Below are 18,447 nucleotides of genomic sequence, written 5' to 3'. Positions count from 1 at the left end.
GATGACAGAAAAAATATTTCCTGAATATTCATGTATTATAATAATGAAGAAAAATTAGGAAAATGATGTGTCCATGCCTGATGTTCTCATCCTCCGCAACACTTTTTGAGAACAGTTTAAGCACACATACAGAATTGTAATAAAGTTTGATTTTGAGTGACCAAGCACATGGACCAGTTACTTCAAGATGGCTACCAGGTAAGATCATTTTTTTTACAGTTAATTTGAAATATTGTCTTGTCAGAATGCTTACACGACATTTTGATTATCATTACCGCAACAGATGCTTATTAAATGTTAATTTAATTAATAGAAGCATAATACTTTGATTTTAAATGCATGTGCAGAATCTCCAAATTATGTTCTTTCAGGTTTGTCATGTCATTTTGAAAATATGTCAGTGTTGATGTTTTCTGACTGTTGCGGTAATTAGATTTTTTAGGACTAATTTTTTGAAATTATGTTACAAAAAGTGTTAAATGATAAGTAAAAGTTTTTAAATTAATGTTCCCATTTACTCCAGACTTTGTTTTTCAATGTCTGGTGGGAAAAAAAGTAAATTTAAGCAATTTTTACATTTTCATGCTTGACATTTTTAAAACCAAGTTTTCGTGAGAATCACCCCAATACACTCTACAATACGAACACACACTGTACAATATCAAAACTCTTTGGTTATTTTTTAGTGCAATGCTAATGGTCCAATCAGATTCAATGAATTATGCTAAGCTATGCTAAAAGTGGTAGCGCCAGACCCGGAGATCTGCTGAAGGGAAGCTGGAAAATTAGCATATTTTCAAAAAAGTGGAGTGTCCCTTTAAACAGTTTTCATACTAAAGGTAATATTTACCAAACCCTACACCTTAACCCATCTCTCAAACATACACCTGCTTAAACCTGATATTATTAAAGCAAAGCATGATTTGTCTGACACGTTAACATAATTTTAAATCCCCTCAGACTGTTTTACATGTTACATTTGGTTCCCAAATGTAACCCTATAAATGTACACACAGTTCTGTTACAAGCACACACACTTCAAGGAAATAAAATTAACATGTCGTCACACAAACACATCGAATGTCACAGGAAAAGCAGAACCGCGTGAATAAGTGGAATAATAAGTTCACATCTAAACAGTGTGCACTTCTCTAGTGTTGTTTAATGGAGGCGTCCACAAGCCCCGCAGGCCGAGTGATCAATCACAGCTCGACACAGGGCCCTTAATAACCAACACAACCCGCTGTTACACGACGCACTCATTCCACCGCAGGCTGATGGACAACACGTGACCTTGTCAAAAGAAACTAGTGCACTGTCTTAAAAATGTCCACTTAAATTTTACCCCAAATCAGCTCTGCTATTTACTCTCTGTGATGAATGAAAACCTCACCATATTACTACCATACTATTTCTGCAGTATGCATACTGTGCACGATGTGCGTGGAGTACTGAGCGGCACACGGGAATGAAGTGATTGATGCACATGACCCAACATCGCTCTTACAAACCTCATGATGATTGGTCAGGAAGGTTTTATTTGTGTCTATAAGACTTGAGAAAAGAATTCACCTTGAAATGAACTATACACACTTACTGCGAATAAAGCATTCGAGAGCGGACGACAAATTTGAAGATGTACTCGAGAGCTTTGAGCGTCCGGAGGATGGGTTCACAGACCTCACCTCGACTTGACACGTCCAGATACGTCTTCAACACAGACATCAACTTCCTAGAGAGAGAAAGAGAGATATAAAGGTAATAGATTTCCCACACACATACTGCCATCTAGTGGTTTAGATGAGAAGTGTTTGACTTACTTGTAGGCCAGAGTGGCACTGAAGTGTTGTTTGATGTAAGCTTCCAAAACTGTGTTAAAATGCTGAAACTTCCTATCAGCGATGAGACCGATGATATAAATCTGGAGAGACACAATGTTTCTTTCTTGTTACACTGCTATGAGGATACATGTTTGTGTGTTCGACAAGTGTATTTGTGTGCTTGTGTTGCGTTTTAGGGTGCTGTAGGACTATGAATACTGCTTACCAAAGCATCAAACACCAGAATGTCATAGTCATCAGTCTGAGAATGTTCCATCATGATGTTAAACAGAGCGTCCAATGTGTCCTGCAGAAACTTCACACACACACACACACACACACACACACACAAACATAAGAGAACTACACAAACTCTTATGGGTCTTTTCAGTGTGAGTCAGAAACAAACCTTCACAACTTCCTCTCCATCGATGAGTTTCAGCTCCTGTAAGTTTTGTTTTAGCAATTCAGGACGAGTTCTCCACTTCAGCAAACCCAACAAACCCACTGAGAGAGAGAGAGAGAGAGAGAGAGAGAGAGAGAGAGAGAGAGAGAGAGAGAGAGAGACACAGAGTGAGACAAAGAGAGAGAGAAATTTTAAGAGTATATCCTCAGCTGACTCATAATTAAGCATCTGCTTTCTTCGAGTGTTTAACTTTGTGTGTGTGTGTGTGTGTGTGTGTGTGTGTGTGTGTGTGTGTGTGTGTGTGTGTGTGTGTGTGTGTGTGTGTATGCATGTGTGCGTCCGTTGGGGTTGCAGTATGAGTAATTTCTTCAGTAGATTCATTAGTGTGATTAACAAGCTTTCTCAAGCACAGCTGTCGTTGTGCACCTGTGCGTGCATGTATGTGTGTGTGTGTGTGTGTGTGTGTGTGTGTGTGTGTGTGCCCTTACAAAAGGTTAAAGAAATGAAGCATTTAAAAAGCAACAAACACACTTATTCACTGTCTTTAGATATTAAAAACAACACGGAATAAAAAACTGACATATTTGTTTTCCTAACACACTTACCTTGTTTCCCAAATGAACATTATTTTACATAATAATTTGTTAATTGAATAACGAGTTTACCTTTCATCTGACGTCACCACACACATTTATTTTTCAGTCATATAGAGGCACATTTCGCCATCCAATAAAATCAAGTCTCTATATTAATTTCTGTTAATTATTTAGGCTATATGTTTACACAACAATTATGTAGTGAAAACTGTTTTTATAAAAAAAATGATACACATGACAAGTGTCAAAAAGATTTCACGAATTCGCAAATACGACTAAATTCCCTGTATTATTTTCCAGGCCAGTAGATGGCAATGTTACCTTGTAAAAAACACTACATGGCTGCGCACATGCACGTTCTTCTACAGAGTGATAAATACAAACAATCAAGACAGCGAAAGCATCAAGCAGTTTAGTTTAGATGGATGATGATAAGGTAGGTTTATTACTACAAGTGACCCTGCCTGGACTATAAAGAGACAAAGTTTTGTTAACTTTGTTGGAAAAGCTTTAATAAACAACATTACTGTTGTTTTGGTTATACTCACACGTGCCTATAGACTGAATCAGTGGCGGCCGGTGACTTCTTTTTCGAGGGCGCACGATGCGAAGTTCGTCACAACATGTATGTAGCCTGTCATGTGTGTGATTCGTAATTTTAAAATATGTGTTCTGTGCGTCGAGTGATCCTGTGTGCATCACGTGTCTTGTCAAAATAAGTGCCTGCTGCAGATGCGTCTAAAGGGTTTATGAAAAAAGAGACGCTCACGTTTGCCAGATACTCACATAATCTCATGCGTAATCAGAGTTTACTGTTAAAGGCGGAGTGCACAATGTTTGAAAGCCAATGTTGATATTTGAAATCACCTAAACAAACACGCCCCTACCCCAATAGAATCTGGACCTTCTTTTAAAAGACCCGCCCCACACATACGCAACCCGGCAAGGATGTCGGTTAGTAGACACACTCCTTACTACTGACTGGCTATAAGTGTGTTTTGGTAGTCGGCCCGTCTCCTTTTCCAAAGCGTTTTTCAAACATTGTGCACTTTAAGGGAGAGTCTTGCGTGTATTTTGTGAACGTGAGCGTCTCTTTTATCATAAGTGGTTTTGACACGTGTGCAGCAGGCACTTATTTTGACAAAACACGTGATGCACATGGTTCACATGACGCAACAAACATATATTTTGAAAACACGAGAAACACACATGACACTCCAAAGACATATTTTGAATTTGCGCCACTCGGAAGAGCAGTCACAAGCCGCCACTGGACTGAATGTGCATGAAGTCACTGTTACCACAAATTGACGTTTACGTAGTTTACACACAGACAACAAGGCGTTGTTAACAAAACTGTGCACTTTAAAACCCGACATCCAAAGTTTGCGTTTTCAGGACCCCCAAATGCCATCATCATTGTGTAAATTAACAGATATTACTCTCAATAAAAATGTTCCCATTTATGGTTAAAATAGTTGTTGTGTGAATGGCCCCTGGGTTTTACATAAATACATTACATTAAGTATAATGTGTTTTTCTTTTAAGGATGAATTTCCAAGCTAAATGACAATCTTTCCCTTCCTCCACTTTTCTCTACAAACACACACACACACACATAAGCACACATACTGTACAAACGCAAACAAAACACACACCGTTCTGGGTGAGTTTGGTGGAGCAGACGAGTGTTGCGATAGTAAAACCGTCTCTGGAGCTCACAGACAGACCACCAACGCTGCTGGAGCTGCGCATCAGCGTCGACCCCTTGTGGCTGTCAGAGTTACTGCGCTCAGATGGTAGTGACAGATACGAGCTGACATCCTCCATTCGTTTACTGTCACCCTGAAGAAAAAGAAAGACAAGAGAATTGTTTTGATCAAACACAATCCTTCTACACATACAGTCCTACTTTTTCTGTCACTTCCACCTCGTTTTTTTTTTCCAGAAAGATTATTTTCCATGCATCAGTATTAGTAACACTTTATAATAGCATTACTAGCTAACATGAACTAACAATGAACAAATGTTTTTCATCATTTATTAATTTTTGTTAATGCCAATACAGTTACTCATGTTAGTTTATGGTGCATTAACTAATGTTAACAGATGTATTAGTAAATGCTGAAATTAACATTAACTATGATTAATAAATGATGTAGAAATATAGTTTTTTGTTCATGTTAGCTAAAGCATTAACTTCAACAAATACGACTTTATTGAAAGTGTTACAGCTAAAACTAATGAAGTCTTTTGAAGGTTTGGGTCGATTTTTGGTCATTATATTATTAATTATCACTATATTATATATTATATTCAGCTTCATATAAAAGCAGCATATGTTTACAGTGTTCATTAAGACTGGTACAGTAAATGCATGTTGGTGTTTCAGACCTTAAAGACAGTCAGCTCATGTATTCCATCTTTCAGGACGGTTCCATCATCTTTCATCAGACGCACAAATGCCATGGCAAAATTTCTCTCACTTTTGTCTTTTGCTGAAGAACATAAATTACACACAAATTTTACAATTAATTCATAATACCATCAATATTGAGCCACTAGTGTATCATACTCTTAAAACAAGTAATCTTTAACCCAAATTCTGATTTCACACCAGTGTATTATAGACTTGCATACATACTTCTGTATTAAAAGTATGTACTTCACTGATGACTTACTCTACATACTGCAGACTAAATCTTTGTCCTACTGTACTACTACATAGGCAACGTCCCAGACATTTTTTTTACTTACATCCAGCTAAATTAAAAGATACTTCACTTTCATACATTTTTTATAATAAATAATATTATAATAAATAATTATTTACTCATCCCCATGTCATCTCATACGGCAAAAAAAATTCTAAATTTTTAAGTTGTGGTTAAAAATACTTATTTTTAAAATATAAAACTATAAGTATATTTTTGCAGTTGAAAATATATTTAATTTTAATCTTTTCAGACGTGTTATGTTTACAGGTTTGTAACATACAAAGTGTTCTTCCAATGCAATGTAAATATAAATGCTTTAAAATATATATATTTTTTAAATATATTTCAAAATATACAAAAAATGGCCAAAAATATATTGGTGAAAAATACATTTTGGCAAACATATTTTTAAAATATATTTCAGTACATATATTTAGAAAATATACATATTTAAAATTATATTTGAAAATATATTTTTTGCCGTATGGGATTCAAGATATTTATGTCTTTCTTTGTTCGGCAGGGAAGAAATTTTTCTCCACATACTGGACTTTAATGGACCTCAACAGTTTACAGTTTCAATGCATCTTCAAATGTCTCTAAATAATCACAACCGAGGCATAAGGGTCTTATCTAACATAACGATTTCATTTTCTGCAAAAAAAATAAAAATAAGTACTTATAAACCACAACATCTTGTCTTGCACTAGCCATGTGATAGGGGTGTGACGAGATCTCGTGCGACGAGAGATCTCACAAGATTAAATGTGTTTCGCGAGATTTCTTGTTGAGGTGCTGACCGTTTCTCAAATGAAAGACTGCATCCTTCGGAGGTCGCATTTTTAAACTGCATTTACTTCATCACTGTCTTATTAGAGACTATTACCAATTATAAAGTTTACTAATTATTTAGTTAATCGCAAATTGTTGTAATATGCTCACGACTTGCGAATGTAATGCTCAGTTAATGATCTGAAATAAACCTTGATGACGTATGCAGCCTGCATATGCGACCTCCGGAGGATGCAGCTTTCTGTTTGACCCTTTTACAGTGCATGCATTATATTTGTCTTTTACTGCGTTTGCTTTTTTTGTTTGGGTTTCCAATAATGTTCGTTTGGGAGCTCTTGTGAAGACGCGTTGTGTTTGTCTGTTGATCAGTGTCAGATGTGAAGTCTCAGCAGATTAAACCCTCACACAGAGTTTACATGATTTAATGTCCGCATGTTCTTGCTCAAAAAATGACAGTAGCTGTATCATTTCTAGTGTAAAGAAATGAACATATTTTAAATATTAATATGGATTTAAACATTGTTTGACTAAAAATAAGCGTTTCTCTCCGTCTAAAGTGAAAGTGAAGACAGCGTCCGCGAGACGAGTCCTCTATCGCCCCCTGCAGGCATTTGTTACAATACATACATAATGCTTTTTATTTATAGGCCACAAAATGTTGTTTAATGTAACTTGGTTTTAATACTTTATTTGAACAAATTATTATTGCATTTCGTTATTATGTAATTTTAAATGCTACTGCTCACTTGGATCTATTTTTTTACCCCAAAATAACAAATTACTTCATTATCAGTTAGGAAAATAATTGTTAGGGCCAGTCCTTGATTAGTTAAAACATTTAAAAATAATGTGATTTCAGTTTATTCATTTATTTTATCATTGAGGGTTTCTTAAAAAGTGTAAAAATATCGTCTTGTCTCGTGAACCCAATCTCGTGTTTCGTCTCGTCTCGTGGATTAAGTGTCTCGTCACACCCCTACCATGTGATGCACTTACATATTACGCAATCACGTCAAAAGGTCACACATGACTTATGGGAAACTACCGCTCCAGTGTTAACAAGTGTGGAGAAAAAGGACCATTTAGATGTTGTTGTATGTGGAATAATACAAATTAATGTCTATGTGTCAGTTTATTATTTAAAAGGGTACGCAAGTGTGCGTTTCACATATGTAACGTGTGACCTTTCGAAGTGATTACGTAATACGTAAGGCCGCCCTGGCGCATCACACGGCACACAGTCGAATTGTTGTGGTTTAAAAGTACTTTTTGCGAAAATGACAATCGTTTTGCTAGATAAGACGCCTATGCCCCGGTTGGGATCGTTCAGAGCCCCTTGAAGCTAACTATTAAGGTCCAATAAAGTGCACTATATGCTAATATTGCTCAAAAAACTTAATTTCTTTTTGACTGAACAATGAAAGACATAAACATCTTGGATGACATGGGGGTGAGTAAATACACTATCTGGATTTTTATATGAAAGTGGAGTAATCCTTGAAATACCATTAAAATGAGCTATCACTTCCCTTTAGGGTCAGACATTAGAAAACCTTTGTAGTGGATTCAGCCCCATTCATTTCTTCAAAAAGTTTTTGGTGAAAAGCAGAGTATTTAATAGCCTCTGTTCAGCAGTGTTTTGTGTTCAATCTTTTGTTTAAAAAAATTGGATGCCAGAGACCCTAAAGCAGTGAAACTCACACTCCTGTGATGATCGATGTCGAAACATGAAGCGCAGGTGGATCCGGGGAATGTCTTCCAGAGGGAGCGCCACCTACAGGATAAGGTTCAAAACTATAACATACAGACCTTAAAAAGTTTTTTCATGTTGACTTTAACATGGACTTTAACGGTTTCACTCACCTTAAAGGTTTCTATCCAGCGAGGTTGTTTGATTTGATAGTAAATCACTGATCTATATTCACTTACAGGTCGATCTCCAGCACCAAGACAGATTGAGTTCTGAATGATAAAAACACAAGAGACACAGCTTTCAAACATCACAGAAAACTACAAATCTAAATTCAGAATGCAATAGTAGTACTATTTTTGACACAGTACAGTACATTTATTTACTTTTTAAACAGCAGAACACCAAGAAACTGATTTTTATTGGCTGAATGAAACTTACTGGCACGATCTTCCCTTCCTCATCACACACCAGCATGATGACCTCGACGTTCTTCTGTGTGGTTTTGTTGTACTTGTCAAAGTCTCCAGAGTGCAGAGTCAGGTAGATGTCATTACGGATATCACCGGGCATAATAATTTCGGGAAAGCCGAGTTTCCGTGCGACCACGGTGCTCCGGTCCACCAGGTGGGGATATTCCTTTCTGATCTGGACAATATCACCCACTAGAGCTTTCATGGTGACCCACAGGCCTACACGAAAGAAGAAACAGATTTAACTTACTGAATTACATACAATATTATAAAGGTACAAAAGTTGTCACTGGGACAGTACCCTTTCAAAAAGGTACACCTTTGTACCCAAAGAGTGCATTAGTACATCAAAGGTACATATTGGCAGTTCAAAGATACAAATTTGTACCTAAATGGTACATATTAGGACCTTTTTTTAAAGGGTACTGCCCCAGTGACAGCTTTGTACCTTTATTTTTGACGGTGTATAAAAGATTTTAATAATGAATTGTGAACTTAAAAACTGAACAAATACGGCAAAAAATATATTTTCAAAAATAATTTTAAATATATTTCAAAATATACAAAAAACGGCCAAATAATATATGTGCTGAAATATATTTTGAAATATGTTTACAAAAATATATATATTATAATATATTTTCAATTTTAAATTATATTTGAAAATATTTTTTTATATATAATTTTATATTTTATACATACTTATACATTATATATTTGTACTTAATACACTTTATACAAACTTTTATATTTTGGCCCGGAAAATAAATTTTATAATATAAATATGAAGGTAAAAACTATATATATATATTTTCCAAATTTAAAAAACATTTAATTAAGCTTTACTTTCTAGAAAATGTATATAACTTATATTTAAAACACATTTTTGGTTAGAGAATTGTTTTGTTTTTTGTTTTTTTTTGCAATAGGGAAGTTCTCAGATGGTTTCAAAAATTTAAATCAAAATGTACAACATATTAAAATATAATATATAAAAATTATAAATACATTTATATTCAACTTCTTTCCTTTAATATTTAAATAAAATCTAATGACATTAAATCTTTACATTAAATGGGGTAATTTTTATTTTTGGATAAACAAAATATATGTAAGCAACTGAAAAAAGTATTGAATAAAAAAGTGTATAGTAATGAATTATAATTATGTATTGGATGTATATGTATGTGTATCAGCATTGTAAACATAACTCTTTTATTTGATTCTTAAATGTTTCTCTCCCATTGTCATTGTGATGACAGTGATAAAGCTTGTCTGTTTCTCTCAGATCAATCTTTTTTTATTTTTATTGATATTATCTGTGTATGTGTGTGGGCGTGCGTGTTTGCAGAGGGGATTACTGTGATCAGTGGAGTATTAAAGTATTAGCCGGTGCAACAGTGATGTTATTTCAGCATTCAGTCGTACCTTGACCTCCGCTGTCTCCTCGAGACGTCGTCACCTTGTTCAGGAGAGTGTGAAGAAAATCATGTTCAGCTGCGACCCTACAGTACATAAACACACACATGAACATGGAAAAACTTGTCCACCAAAAAAAATAGTTTTTTTACATACATATAAATAGTATAAATATATAGTCACAAAAAGATGATTGCATTTTTAAATATGCACACAACATATTTGTGTGATGCAACGGTTACAAATATGTTTCACTTTTTTATGAAAGCAATTATTTTGGGTGATCAAGATAAAGCTAAAGGACTTTTACTCTTAATAAATATATATATATATTAGTCCACATGAATTATGTGCTATATCCCTCTTATCCTCTAAGCCATACAATTGTTTTATGTTGGAAAAAGATAAATTGACAGAAAATCCTTCATTGATAAATAAGTTGACTTTTAGTCTTTTAATCACATTTTAGGACTTTCAGCCTGATCTTACGAGAATTTTTACTTTTTTTACGAGTTGGCTACTTCGTATAAAGTTAAACAAAAACATACGATTATCATAAAAAACAATAATGAAACCCCACCCCTAACCCCAACGTCAAAAAAGCAAATAATACAAAAATGGACAAATGTGAATTGATACGAATTAGCCACCTTGTAAAAATATAGAAATAGATGGAGTTTAGTCATATAGACGACTTTTATGATGCTCATGTTTAAAGGGGCCATGTCACAGGACTTTTTTAAGATGTCAAATAAATATTTGGTGTCCCCAGAGCACATATGTGAAGTTTTAGCTCAAAATACCATATAAATAATTTATTATAGCATGTTAAAATTGCCCCTTTTTAGGTGTGTGCAAAAACGTGCCATTTTGGGTGTGTCCTTTAAAATGCACATGAGGGGATGAAATGCAAACAATGATCACAATGATGGTGGTTTGTTGAAATTGAAACTCAATTGTTCTGTGAATTATTTTCTCTCTGCACTAAATGGCAGTGCTGGGGATGGATAGTGCAGATTAAGGGGCGGTATTATTATAATAAGAGCTCCTCATGACATCATAAGGAGAGCCAAATTTCAACGACCTATTTTTTCATGTGCTTGTAGAGAATGGTTTACTGAAACTAAGTTACTGGGTTGATCTTTTTCTAATTTTCTAGGTTGATAGCAGCACTAGGGACCTAATCATAACACTTAAAAATGGAAAAAGTCAGATTTTCATGCCATGGCCCCTTTAAGTTTGGAGCTCCACTTCCCCAGTCTCTCTTTACTTTCATCTTCCATTGAAAAAAATGAAATCCACTGTGAATGAATGATGATGCACATTTTTCACTTTTTGATGAGCTGTCCCTTTAAGATAGAGAAGTGAGCAGAAAGAAGGGGAATGAAACGAGACTTACGGATGAAAAGGAATGAAATACTGCTTCTCTTCATCACACTCCATCTTTCCTTTGATGATGTCACTGATGTCCATCACTGTCAATGCAGACAGAAATATCACCCAATCAGAGCTCATCAAATGATGTCATGAACCTGTTTTGTTGCTGTGTTGTGCCAAAAGCATTTGTCACTGTCAGTGAGGGCTCAAGGCTTCATTGGTTAACAATGGCAGTTAGCCTATAAATGTATCTAATTTGCATAAATTAGCGTCAGAATAAATGAATGATATCTTATTATCACATCAGATGTTTAGCCAGTGCCTCTTGAATGGGTCAAACAAATATTTTCACTGTACTCAAGGGCTGAGCAATATATCGTATGAGATAATTATGGTCATCTCAATAAAGCCGGTTCTGTGATTAGTAGTAAATTGTCATCACCTGCTTTAAGATGGAGCGGCATTTGCCATACAGCAAAAAAAAAATTCTCTGGCCAAAAATATGTATTAAATATATGCTAAATACATTGTATAGAAAGTAAAGATTAGAAAATATATTTAGTTTTAACCTTCAAATATCAACATATATTTAAAAATTTATTTTAGGGGGAACAAATACATTTGTAATTTTACAACCCATACGGCAAAAAATATATTTTTCCTAGCCAAAATATAAAAGTTTGTATAAAATGTATAAGTATGCATAAAATATACAATTATAAGTATATTTTTGCATTTGAAAATATATTTATTTTTAATATTTTCAAACCTGTTATGTTTACAGGTTTGTACAAAGTTTTTTTTCCAATGCAACGTGAAAATAAATGCTTTAAAATATATTTATTTTTAAAATATTTTAAAATATACAAAAAAATGGACAAACATATATTATTGGTAAAGAAAATAATTTGTTAACATATTTCAAAATATATTTAGGGCTGCTCAATTATGGGCAAAATCATAATCTTGGTTATTTTATTTATTCATTTAATCATAATTAAAAAATAATTAATTATAATTTTTTTTGTAATGTAATGACTTTGAAAACATTCATGTATTTAATATTTTTCTTGAGTAAGTGTTGCAATAGGCTACACGTGTTCAAGCAGTTGTGCATTCGAAGTGCTTTTAAATTGAAATTGAAAATCAAAAACGATTAATTGCACAACCCTAAATATATTTCAGTATATATATTTATTGTATATTTAAAAATATATTTAAAATTATATTTGAAAATATATATATATTTGCCGTATGGGTTACTACACAGAGACGTAGTTCCCCGTCTAGAAAGGCAATATCATATTCACTATCATAGGCGACGCGATCATGAATGTGATATTAGGGGAGAGCGGGGTATGTTGTCACACTTTTCACACTGTCTAACATTTACTGAGCACCATACATCAAAATGGTATAAATCTCATACCAAATGAAAGAAGGAAGTCTTGGGCACATATGTTGTATTCATAACATCTTTATATCTTATCTCATTACAGAGTTGTAGACTGTTGAATAGTGACTGTGCACTTGTGACAATTTGCCCCATCGGAGGGTAAGTTGTCACACTAGGGCGGGTAAGTTGTCACACTAGATTATCTAAAAATAAGAACACAACTACTTAATTGTGAATATTGATTTTAATTTTTAAACTCAAACCAAACTGGAAATATAAACATCCGTGCCTGGAGAATCTGGAAAAACAATTATTTCAATCCAAATAATGCACATTTCAATTAAGTGGCAAGACCACTTTACTTTGAACTTTGGTTCAAATGTTCTATGGCTTTCACATAAAACCAGATAACTGAATGGAACGCTGCAGATAACTTGCTTAACTTAACATGTTGAACCTCTGAACAAAACAGATGCCCTGTATGACTAATAGGACTCATCTCCAGAATCACAATTCTGACACACATAAATTGCCTGGCCTGAGGTGCAAGCATCATGGGCCCAATTGTTGCATTTTACACATTTTACCCAGGTCTCCTTTGGACGACTCTTTGAAAATGGCTCTACACAGACGAGGCAGAAGCACTCTTCATCATCTGATGATGACTCTTGCATGATTTTTCTTCTTTTAGCTGCCTTGTTTTTCATAGGTCCAGATTTCTGCTTCCCTTTCTTTTGAAACAGCTTTTTGCTAGATTGAGGCTTATTCTTTTCTATATCATGTTTTCTGAGCATGTTCGATGTGTTTGTTTGTACAGGGGCAAGTTGTCAGATGTGACGACTTGCCCCAAAGTCATTGAGACAACTTGCCCCATACTTACTTGTGTGCTAATGTTGTCTAAATCTCAAGTTTAGCTCATCATATCACTTTAGCTAAAGTATCAAAAGACACTTTACGGTCTCCTCTATTTTGTGCAAAATAATCATTTTAAACATTCACACCTAACAAAGTTGTATTGCATAAAATGTAAAGTGATTTTTTTTTACTTTTTAGGCAGAAAAATAAGAAAATTGTGCTAACCTCAGATTACAGTGATCTTGACCACATGTGAACAGGAAGTTCACTATAGAAGAAGAAGTCACATAAAGTGGCTATTTGATTTTTGAGATAGAGCCTCTAGTGTTGGAGTTATTAACAGTGTGACAACTTACCCGTGTGACAACTTACCCCGCTCTCCCCTACCTAGATTGTTGGTGAACTACGGCTTTGTGTAGTTCATGTCACTTTAGGAAAGCAAGTGATGACGATTTACTACTAATAATCGAACCGGCTTTACTAATAATCCCATTTTACAATCCCATGCAATATATCACCCAGCCCTATTGTATTGAGTGATATCTTTGCTGACTAGCACAGTGTAATGTATTGTAAGATGCATCAATCATGTTACCAGCTACACCAAATGGTCTGCGCAGACCCATCGTGCATTTCTTATGATTCGTATCTTTAAGATCCATTCGGCCGACACGCACGATCTGACAGATCAGATAGATCTTTTCTCGACTCAAGTCTTTATTTCCAAGATCCTGGAAAGAAAGATGTTTTAAGACACTGGCACAAAGGCCCCAGGACACGAACAATGTGTTTTATTACCAATACATAAATGATCACCAATAAATATCCATCTGTGCCATTTTGGTGCCAAGTGACTTACTGTAAAAACCACCTTTAGGCTGTTGAGCATCTCAATGTCCTTTGGCAAACCTTTATCCCCCCAACGCACCAAATAATTTTCACTAGAGAGAGAGATAAATGACAAACAAATTGACTATCATGTTCCTGTTTTTCAGTTGATAAAGCATTGCATCAGCATTGAAAAGATCATGGGTTCAATCCCAATACTGATAATAAAAAAAATGTATTAACTGAAGCTGCTTTCGATAAAAAACAGCACAGAATCGTAGTACAATCTCTACCTGATATTTGTCTGTTTGATGGGATCATACAGAGACATAAAGAGTTCAGAGTCCTCCCCAATACGACAGACGAAATTTCGCACGAAAACATAAAGGCTGTGTGTGGGAGAAGATTGGATCCGTGCGGAAACTCCGGAATGATCCATGTTAACGTTGGACTGCACAAAGCAGGGAAGAGACAGAAACAGATACAGTATTAACTAGATGAGTAGTTATCATGCAAAACTGTCAATCACCATAAAAATAATATTTTGCATGGTTGCTACATTGTGTTAATAAGATGTTATTTTATGTGGTTATAGGATGCATAGCTAAATGGTTGCTTACTGGCCTCAAATCAAAATCTACAAGTTTCTATGTCCTGAGAGTTAAGTATTTTAAGAGTTTGGTTCCAAAATGCATTTTTTTTTAAAGTTACCGCCAAAATCAGTATTGTATCAGGTCAGTATTAAAAAGTAAATTCTTAATTTTATGCAACATCCGATATCCGCCGTTTTATTCTGTCATCTTTTCTCCCTTTTTTTCCAAACCCTGACAAATGCCAGTTCTCCTTCCCTGCATAATGCAATAAATCCGCTTAACCAATCACAGCGGACAATTCCACGCATTGTAAACAACAATGGCGTTTTGAATACACACAGAATCCTAGTTTTCCTCATCTACTTTTTACTTCGTGTTCAACAAACAAACAAAAACAAAATAATAATTTTGATGCCATTGATAAATCTGTGGTGGTTTTCTGTGGCGGGGAAGAAACGTAAGCCATCAAAATCTAATAATTTATGTGAGAGGCACTCGAGTGAAGGAAAAATGCCGTCTGTTGCTTGTTCTCCTGACAACTTCAAGCTTCTGTCATGCTAACACATTGACCCCAGGGGATCTTATGAAAAACTTTCCATTATTTTACTCAAAGTCAACGAAAATCAAGCAGGACCAAAACATTTTACAGCTGATCGCTGTCAAAAAAGTTCAGCGACGACGTCCCAAGGATGACAGCAGCAATGACAGTCTTTTTAACTCTTTCCCCGCCATTGACAAGATATCTCGTCAATCAAGAGAAAACGCTTCCCCGCCAATGACGAGTATTTCCGTCTTTCCGCAATACCGCTTTTATCCACTAGGTGGATAAACTTTTAAAACCGGAAGTATTGCCCTATGGCAAGCTGCTGCATGTCAGTGTCTGTTTTAAAGATCGCTCTGAATGGGATCTCTATGAAAAGTCCATCACAAAAATGGAATTATCTCTGCTTTTTGCTCAAAATGTGGTGTTTTTTTGCAGAAACCTAGCCATATTCAAAAGCTGATTACAAAAGATCTACTAAAGGTAGGATGAAAAGTTTTTTTTTGTTTGAAAGCAGAGGGTCTGTTCTTTCATTTGGTATATTGTATGTTTATATATTTGAAGAAGAACATTTTCTGGAAGGCATTAAACTTTTGTGAAAATCATGAAAAACGCTGGCGCTGGCTGGCAACTTTTTTTAAAAACGCTGGCGGTGAAAGAGTTAATATGACAAAGTAAGTGTTTTTATTAATGCCATTAATAATATTTTTTTAATTAGTGTATACCACTAGTCAACTAAATGAATATAACATGGCAAAGATAAATGCACATTTATATATTGATTCAATATATTTATAGCATTATGAAAAAATAAACAGTTTTTATAATAAATCTTTGAAAATCAAATTATGGACTTGAATTTTTAATGTTATATGTAACATTATAGAAAACACATTTTTACCCAAATTAGTCTAAATGGATTTATTGCGTTTTGGAACCAAACTCTTCATTTCTGATGTTTTTGGCCAAAAGGTGAAAATCATAATTCTGATTGCTACAAAAAAATAAACATCTTGTCAACAAGCCCTTTGATTTGAAAGTTACTCCACTTTCACAAAAAAATAATCCTGATAATTTACTCAACTCCATGTCATTCAAGATGTTTAAGTCTTTCTTTGTTCAGTCGAGAAGAATTTAAGTTTATTTTATAAAAAATATTGCAGGATTTACTCCATATAGTGGACCTCAACAGCTTACAGTTTCAATGCAGTTTTAAAAGGCTCTAAACGGTCCCAACTAAGGCATAAGGGTCTTTTCTAGTGAAACCATTGTCATTTTCCCCGAAGGATAAAAAATAAGTACTTTTTAACCACAACTTCTCATTTTGCACTAGCCTTGTGCACTGAAAAAAATGATTCATTGAATTTAATAATTTTTTTTAAGGTAAGTGGTTGCAATCAATTTATTTAAGCTACATTTAAATAAAAAAGATTAGTAACGTAAATTAAAATATAAAACTTTTGTTTAAATGTAGCTTAAATAAATTGATTGCAACCACTTACCTTAAAAAAATTTATTAAATTCAATGAATCATTTTTTTCAGTGTGAAGCGCCAGCATGACCTTACGTATTATGTAATCACATCGAAAGGTCATACATGACGTATGCGAAACTACCACTCTAGCGTTTATAAGTGTGGAGAAAGAGGACCATTCAGATGTTGTTTTATGTGTAATGATACTAATTAATGTCTTTGTGTCAGTCTATTGTTTAAAATGGTCCGCAAGCGTTTCACATAACGTGTGACCTTTAGAAGTGACATGACTCATTCAGACAGCACGTGTCACATTTACTGTCTAAAGCTGCGTCTCAATATATCCAACTATGGGCTAGACCAAGGGTCAAACAGAAATAAGCGCACGTTAATAAAAATAGTGGCATTAAAATGAATTGATGTTAACGCATTATTTACAGATTTTGACAGCCCTAGTTAAAATAAAACGCAAGTTGTGTTAAAAGTAACATAAGATGGGTTGTTTCAAAAATAACACAGAGATGTGTGGATTCTGAGACAACGCATGTACCCTGAAATAAATGATTCATTGAATTTAATCAAATTTTTTAAGGTAAGTGGTTGCAATCAATTTACTTAAGCTACATTTAAACAAAAAAGATTAGTAAAGAAAATAAAATATAAAACTTTTGTTTAAATGTAGCTTAAACAAATTGATTGCAACCACTTACCTTAAAAAAATTGATTAAATTCAATGAATAATTTTTTCAGTGTAGTGTGTTGTCCCAAAACTAACACTGGTGTGTTGTTTTAAACACGTCCGTTCTAAGATTGTCCGACTATTAGCCTGGGTTTCCCCATGCTGCCTTGCACGCAAATGTATTCACGCTGCAAGTCTAGCATGGAAACTATGAACCAATTTTGCCCCTGAAATAGGGAACCGATCACAGAACGGGGAGGGACAGCAAGACGATGACGACGTCTATGCGATATAGTGAAGCAATTTTGTTTATCCAACGCGGGAGCAGATGCGAAGTTACTTTTCAATGCAGCCTTAGATAGTGTTCTAAGTAGTTTTGAACGCAAGTTTATCTTAAGAAAAGAGCAACTTTTGGGGTTAAACAATTTCATATCCAAAAAGGATGTTTGGATATGGCAAGATATGATAGCCACAGAGTTTTATAGGACCAACCTGCTAGGCATCGTCGTTGACGAAGTACAATTAACTTATAAATGGTAAGTGGTATTTATTAATATCATATTGTCATTATGCCTGTACTGTGGTTGTCACAGTGCCACTAAGTTGTGTTGCTTTTCAATATCAATATACCGGTTTAGTTGCATAGCTTTCAGCTGTATGCACACGCACCGATAAAAGTTGTTTACGTTTGAATTGATGTTGCTCTACATACATCATCTGGTATAATTGAAACGATTGGCTATGAGCTACGTACAGACGCATTTTATAGACATACGTAGCGTCCAAAAAAC

General features: G+C 34.7%; 1 protein-coding gene across 2 annotated transcripts in view; it reads right to left on the bottom strand.

Annotated features, from left to right (window-relative positions):
- Positions 1 to 18,447, bottom strand: part of dock2-like (dedicator of cytokinesis protein 2) — a 126,097-nt gene that overhangs the window by 98,906 nt on the left and 8,744 nt on the right. For both annotated transcript variants that reach the window (XM_073854439.1, XM_073854440.1), the window contains exons 8-21: positions 14,663 to 14,820; positions 14,401 to 14,482; positions 14,137 to 14,272; positions 11,313 to 11,388; positions 9,923 to 9,999; positions 8,463 to 8,713; positions 8,195 to 8,293; positions 8,033 to 8,105; positions 5,217 to 5,320; positions 4,481 to 4,667; positions 2,230 to 2,327; positions 2,047 to 2,136; positions 1,821 to 1,921; positions 1,598 to 1,732 (exon numbers count right to left, since the gene is read on the bottom strand). In XM_073854439.1, coding sequence (XP_073710540.1) covers positions 1,598 to 1,732; positions 1,821 to 1,921; positions 2,047 to 2,136; positions 2,230 to 2,327; positions 4,481 to 4,667; positions 5,217 to 5,320; positions 8,033 to 8,105; positions 8,195 to 8,293; positions 8,463 to 8,713; positions 9,923 to 9,999; positions 11,313 to 11,388; positions 14,137 to 14,272; positions 14,401 to 14,482; positions 14,663 to 14,820 — 1,667 coding nt within the window. The remainder of the gene's footprint in view (positions 1 to 1,597; positions 1,733 to 1,820; positions 1,922 to 2,046; positions 2,137 to 2,229; positions 2,328 to 4,480; positions 4,668 to 5,216; positions 5,321 to 8,032; positions 8,106 to 8,194; positions 8,294 to 8,462; positions 8,714 to 9,922; positions 10,000 to 11,312; positions 11,389 to 14,136; positions 14,273 to 14,400; positions 14,483 to 14,662; positions 14,821 to 18,447) is intronic.

Source organism: Misgurnus anguillicaudatus, chromosome 16, assembly GCF_027580225.2.
Source record: "Misgurnus anguillicaudatus chromosome 16, ASM2758022v2, whole genome shotgun sequence".
Classification (NCBI taxonomy): domain Eukaryota; kingdom Metazoa; phylum Chordata; class Actinopteri; order Cypriniformes; family Cobitidae; genus Misgurnus; species Misgurnus anguillicaudatus.
The sequence above is the reverse complement of the archived record's forward strand: the minus strand, read 5'-3'. Positions and strand labels throughout refer to the sequence as shown.